General features: G+C 42.8%; 1 protein-coding gene across 3 annotated transcripts in view; it reads left to right on the top strand.

Annotated features, from left to right (window-relative positions):
• The window catches only part of tle2b (TLE family member 2, transcriptional corepressor b), a 112,510-nt gene extending 107,451 nt beyond the window's left edge, over positions 1 to 5,059 (top strand). For all 3 annotated transcript variants that reach the window (XM_084067574.1, XM_084067573.1, XM_084067572.1), the window contains one exon: positions 972 to 5,059. In XM_084067574.1, the coding sequence (XP_083923700.1) occupies positions 972 to 1,079 (108 nt within the window). In that variant the 3' untranslated portion in view covers positions 1,080 to 5,059. The remainder of the gene's footprint in view (positions 1 to 971) is intronic.
• The last annotated feature ends 1,528 nt before the right edge of the window (positions 5,060 to 6,587 follow it).

A 6,587-nucleotide genomic window follows, 5' to 3' on the forward strand; every position in this document is an offset into this window, starting at 1 on the left:
GGGAGGATGGAATGGAGCTTTAGATCATCTAAAGCCAGGTGCACAACAGGTCTGGCTCTCTGATACAGGGAGGAGGAGAGGGATGTAAACATTGTACATTCTACCAGCACACACCGACCATCACACCTCTAGAGTTACAAGCCTGATGCTCAGCACAATATGTTTTATATAGAGAGAGAGTTACATACTGTATACACATTGGATGGATGATTGGATGGATGGATGGATGGATGGATTGATAGCAATACATTGATTATTGACCATCAGACAGTACTACTGCAACGTTAGTCTTGCACAGCCAGACATATCTCAGTTCTCCACCTACCAATTCATCTGGTGACATCTAAATTCAATGTAGGGGCTTGATCTGGGTGGAAACAATTAACAACAACAACAATTAAAAACAATTTTTAAAAGATTACAGCATTGCAGAACCAATGCTAAGACTTTAGGGCGGCGCTTCATATTGGGACGGTATCAGGATTTTGGTCTTCAAAGTGGTAGCCGTATAGGTTTGTTAGCGGCCGTTTTCTCCGCTGTTCCATTAGCCCCCACTTTGAATGGAGGTGTCACCAGACGTATTGGTAGGCACAGATCTAGACTACTGTAACGTTAGCATTTACCTGCGGTTAATGAGGCTGCTTGTCTCCAGGGACGTGACGGGAGAGAAAAAGAACATTCTGTCTCTCTCTGACTCTGAGAACAATGAGTCAGCGACACAGTCGGCAATTATTTATCTCCACAGCAACAGCTCTGTTTTGAAATGCAAATTATGTCTCGCTTGATTGAGCATTAAGTGATGAGTCACATCGTTTATAACATCTTTCTCCGTCTCCCTTTATTTTCTGTCTCTTTATTTTCTTTCTCCCTCCCTCCCCCCCTCTCTCTCTCTCTGCTTCTGTTTATCACTCTCTACCTATCTTTTTTATGCATCTCCCTCTCTCTGTTTGTCCCATCTTTTACCTTCCCAGTCCAAGGAGTCGTCGTCCGTCCTGAGTTGCGACGTGTCCCCAGATGACAAGTACATCGTGACAGGCTCTGGAGACAAGAAGGCCACCGTCTACGAGGTGGTTTACTAAAGAGCTGTGTGGCGGGGCATCGGGGGAGGGTTTTGGGGTGGTGGTGGGGGCCACAGTGTTCACCTCCTTCAAGCCCACACCTGGGGGGAGGGGGGGCACAGGCCACCATGGCACCTCTTCCTCCTCCCACATAGTAGCAGCAGCAGCGCCGGGATCTCAGCACCACTTCCTTTTTTCCCGCCTTGCCTCGTTTGCCACCTCCTCTTTACTGTGATCTAATAAACGTCTGTGGAAGCTCGCACCGCACCCCACCCACCCACACGCGTGCACACGGACGCATACCACATGCACATATATATCACACATTTTTGCCCAAGGATGACACATGATAGATGGGGAGAGAGAGAAAGAAAGGAAAGCAGAGAGAGAGAGGGAAGAAGAAGCCCAAACGATAAGAGGACAAAGAATAGGGGTTGGTGGAGCATGAAGATAAAGACACAAAGAGAAAGAGAGGAAGGGAAAGGGAAAACAAGAGGGGGAAGAGAAAGGGAGCGAGGAGCGAGAGAGGAAGAGGTGGCAGAGAGAGAGAGAGAGAGAGAGAGAGAGGGAGGGTAATTACGGCTGTTTCCTGATTAAGAGCTCAGTGAAAGGGAGGCCCCCAGAGGAGGAGGGAGAGGAGGGAGAGGAGGGGGGCACTGTGGGAGTAGCAGCCAGGAGCACTGATACCACACAATCGATTCATTAGCCAGACAGTGGAGGCTTTAACCCTTTGAGACCGGGAAGGCATCGGTGTGTCATTTTTAGATTTCTTTGGGCTATTCAAAAATAGCAGATCTACAAGCTCATAGCACGGCACCGAGTGCCGCACTATGAGCTTGCAGATCTGCTATTTTAGAAAAATAGTGAAAATTGGGGAGCCGCGGCCAAATACATATCATTTTGGGGGTCCTTGACATGAAAAGGTTTGAGACTCTCTGATTATAGCAACATACGTTTTTTCAAAAAACGGTTAGGATTTAGAAGACATTTGTGGAATCCCCCAGAAGCAAAGATTTGAGTTAAACATTTTTGATGTAAAAAACATATATAATATTTATCTTTTTTGAATATATTATATTCAAAGATTTGCACATATTTTCAAGATTTTTCAAAAAAATAGCAGATCTACAAGCTATGAGCTTGTATATCTGCTATTTTTGAATAGCCCAAAGCAATCTAAAAATTACACAGATGCGTTCCCGGTCTTAATGGGTTAATGAGGCTGACGCCGCAGCCTCGTTCTCCCCCAGCGAAGGGTGTCAGGGTCTGAGGAACGCTGACGTCCTCCTGACACGCAGGGCTTTGTACGTGTGTACAACGCTTCTTAGCAAAAACACAGTGACGTTTACAGTGTACACATACAGACACAGCCGACAGCCAACAACACATACACTCGAGATACTCGCGCACAGCTCAAACAAAGAGGGTAGCTCGCTCGTGCACAAATACACAGACACACGTGTACGAATGAACGCACGCACGCACACACACACACACACACACACACACACACACACACACACACACACACACGCACACACACACGCACACACACACACACACAGAGAGCGACCAATTAAACATTCATCACGATGCTCCCTAGCCCCTCCCTCTCGCTGCCTAATATCTATTTTATTTTGGTCTGACAAAAGGCGGCGTCTAATGAGCAGTATGTAGTCAGTGGGATTCTCCCAGAGGCCCAGAGAGACAAACAGAGAACATCAGGCGGGCTGTTCTGTCCTCTAATTCCTCTGGATTGTTCTCCTGACACCCAGCGCTGCACTCACCCTGATTAAAGGCACCGTCAGCCAGATGAAACGGCCACCAAACACGCCAACCTCACTGTAAAGGCAAAGAGGTTGAATTAAACTTGACGCGTTTGCGCTATTCTTAGCCGTAAACTAAAACAGCAGCTGATAAGTGAGCTGGATCCTTTGGCATTTGTGTAATTGATCCCTGATTATGTTTCATATTCAGTTTGTTCCATAACGAAATCACAATAACAACTTCAGAGTAATGCGTCCCAATATTTGTGTGCTAACAAGCTAGCGTTTCCAGTGCTCGGGTTAAATCACGTTTGATCGATTGCTATTCATTGACACGACACCCTAGGACTGATTGTTCCTTTGTAATCCTCCTTGTATCATATTCCAACCTGGGTGACAACTTGTATATCAGAACTCACCGCTTTAGTAGAACTCTCATCACAAAATGTGTAGATTTTAAAGGCACATTCAAGCTTTTTTTAGCCATTTATTTTGATATTTTGTATTAATAGTGTTTGCTTGTTTTATGTAATTATATGTTTATGTATCGGGGGAGGGGCTATGTTTGCCTATACCTGTTCTTTTTGGCTGTAGGAGCGAACAATGAGGGATGTACATAAAATGTGTGTGCATACACACACACACACACACACACACACACACACACACACACACACACACACACACACATACACACACAAGCAGGGGTGGGACAAATATTTCAGCCATTTTATTTTTGTTTTGTTTGAATCTTTTATATTGGATGTGTGTGTATCCTTGGTGATGGTGACAGGCAGTGGGACAGCACTGTAAAAACAGCAGTCCTATATACTATATGAAAAGAAGAGTTCTTCTGCTCCTGGTTTGTTTTTCTCTCTTTCCTGTTTTTTGTTTTGTTTTGTTTGTTTGTTTCAAAAACAGAAGTGTTAATAACCGTACATTAGTCCGATTTTGGTCTTTATTACTATTTGATAATGCTACTTAAGTGTTTCTGTTGGGTCTGTGGTCTGTATGCAGCAGGCATTAGCTGGGATGAGGGTTACAGGTTTAGCCACTCCAGAGGTCTCAATTTCATTAGGGCTGGGCCTTACGGACAATATGTTTGACTAAATACCTCAATATTCATATTGTGAAGCTATTGTATTGTGACTATAATATTAAAGTCATAATGTGTAACATCCATTTGATCTGTTTGGCAACACCTATGTTAGCGCCGTTGTCTGTTTGAACTGCGATTCCCAGAAATCAGTTTGAAACAAAATCAGGGAAGAACCTCTCCAAAAGGAACGCTGCTAAGGTCATCATGGTTGTCATGGCATTTTGCACGAAAAAAAATAGTTTTGTAGTTGTAAAAACACACTCACACACAAAAAAAAAACATTCATGTGGAGTGGTTATTGTGAAAAATATACCAGTGAAAGATTATATCAAAAATAACTTTTGTTTAATTGAAAGGTTACACCGTATGACTTTAATAATATATCACAATATTACAATGTCCAAAATTCTATATGATATCTAGTCTCATATGATGATATTGATATAATATCGATATATTGCCTAGCCCTATCTTTCACTACATGCCATGCTGGCTATCATTGGAGAAAAACATTTTTCTTTTTCTTTTATAGTTCTTTTTAACGTATCCAGAACAAGCTGGAGGCCTGCTGTGTAATGTACATCTTTCTTTTTATATATATATATATTACGGATGAAATATTTGTTAAAACATCCCTCTGCGGTGCTAAATGATGGCGGACCTCTTTAGTGGCGATAGCGCTGTACGAAGGAGGGGAGAGGTGAAGACAGAGTTCAACATAATATGACATGTATAATATAATGCCTGCTTCTTTTCCCTATTCCTCACTTCCTGTCAGCCATGGGCAGATCTTAATGACGCTGTCCTCCTACCCAAGCTGGCATACTGCTCAGAGTGACACTGTTAAATGGCTATGCAGTGAGCAGCATCAGTATGCTGGTGTGGATATTGGGACATACTGTAGTATGTGATGCTCTTTTTCCACTGTCAGTAACATCTATCACCCTTGCCTGTGCTTACTCTGTTCCAACAGTTTTATTTGAAATGCTCATGATTAGTACTCTTTTAAAAAGCCAAGGAACTACTTTTTTTTCTTTTCTTTTTTTATGCACTGTATTTTTCCTCCTGACGCCATTTACCATGTGTTGTAAAAGAAATACTATGTGTGAAAAATAAATACGACTTGTGTTCATCTTTTTAAGTTTTTCCAGTGTCAGTCCTTTCTTTGACGTGTTGAAATTTGTGGGCAAATGAGAACTATGTGGTCGTGGATCTAGTTAGTGTGGTTGCCCTAACAGGGCAACCAGACTATTGTTATCCTCCGAGGCCATAACAGTTTATTTTGAACCGCATCTCATCCCACAATTTATTTTTCCCAATTTAGTGCCATATGTCAAAATGACCGGCTTCACCGGGAATCGTGTGCTTGTATTTTGCTAAGACATTGGTTTCATAGTTTAATTGATATTGATTTATTAGTGCATTAAATGTCCCCATCCACTTTAATGGGAAAATGAAAAAACTCCCATTCAAGTATTTATTTCTCAGAAACCGTAAGGGCTAGAGTTTCAAGACTTGGAGGGGTGGTTCATGATTTAGTCCAAAATTATTGGAAAAGAAATTACACCAGTCGGCCTCATGGTGGCGCTATAACAGCCCACTTTACGTTTTGGCCTATAACTCTTGAACCGTAGGTCGTAAATTAAAAATATTTTTCCCTAGATTCCTTGGGTCATGACGCATTTGTGTCAGGATAGATTTTCCGCCATTTTTAATTTTCATCAAAACACACTTTTAGCTCCTCCTCCCACATATTTTGTCCAAATTTTCTATGTCAAAAATCGGTACACATGATCTCTGGGCCCATGCGATAAACATATCCAAACGGCATTTTGATAGTCCTTACCGTTCGTCCGTAAATGGCTTCCAAAGTTAGTGGGAGGGGCCTGTTTTACCAAAAATGCCAGAAATCACGAACGAAACGTCCGGTGAATCCCAAATTTGAATCACATGTTGAGGATGGTTTACTCAACAAATCCCCAAAAGCATTTCCATTTTGACCCATAGGGGGCGCCACAAATGCACAAAATGTAACCGAGGCAAAAACATGATTTTTGGGGGGATCAGTCCTCTCAAAATGAAATAAAAGCGATATCAGGAGTGACGTGACAATACGATTGGTCTGTTACATTTGTGGGAGGGGCCTATTTATTTAGTGGGAGGGGCCTATTTCCTAAAATCAAAACGGCACGTATCACGAAGGCAGGATCCGATCGGCACCCGATTCGAATGGCACGTCGCACGGCCTCCGACGGTATTCCTCCCGGCGTATCCCTCGAGTCGTGATACGGTCGGCGCAACCACACTTTGCAATTTCCCAGAATTGCGACGCGTCTAGCTATGGATGCTATAAATCAGTAGAGACCCCCACATTAACGTATGCTTTATGGCCACGGACCCCTAGGGACCCCCTGGCCCAGGGGCCCCCATCTGAAAAATATTTAGTGCCAGGGACCCCCAGAAGAGAAAAGTTATGTTAAGAAATTCAACATCATTCAAAATGTTCCAAACATTTTCAAGATGTTTCAAACATTTTTAAAAATATCAGATGTACAAGCTCGCTGCGCCGCCTCGAAGTGACGCGCTGTGAGCTTGTAGATCTGATATTTTTGAATGGCCAAAGTATAAAATATGGATAAAGTGGTTAAAATGATTGTGATGCTG

The sequence above is a fragment of the Gymnoscopelus microlampas genome, assembly GCF_963454915.1.
Source record: "Gymnoscopelus microlampas genome assembly, chromosome: 9".
Classification (NCBI taxonomy): Eukaryota; Metazoa; Chordata; class Actinopteri; order Myctophiformes; family Myctophidae; genus Gymnoscopelus; species Gymnoscopelus microlampas.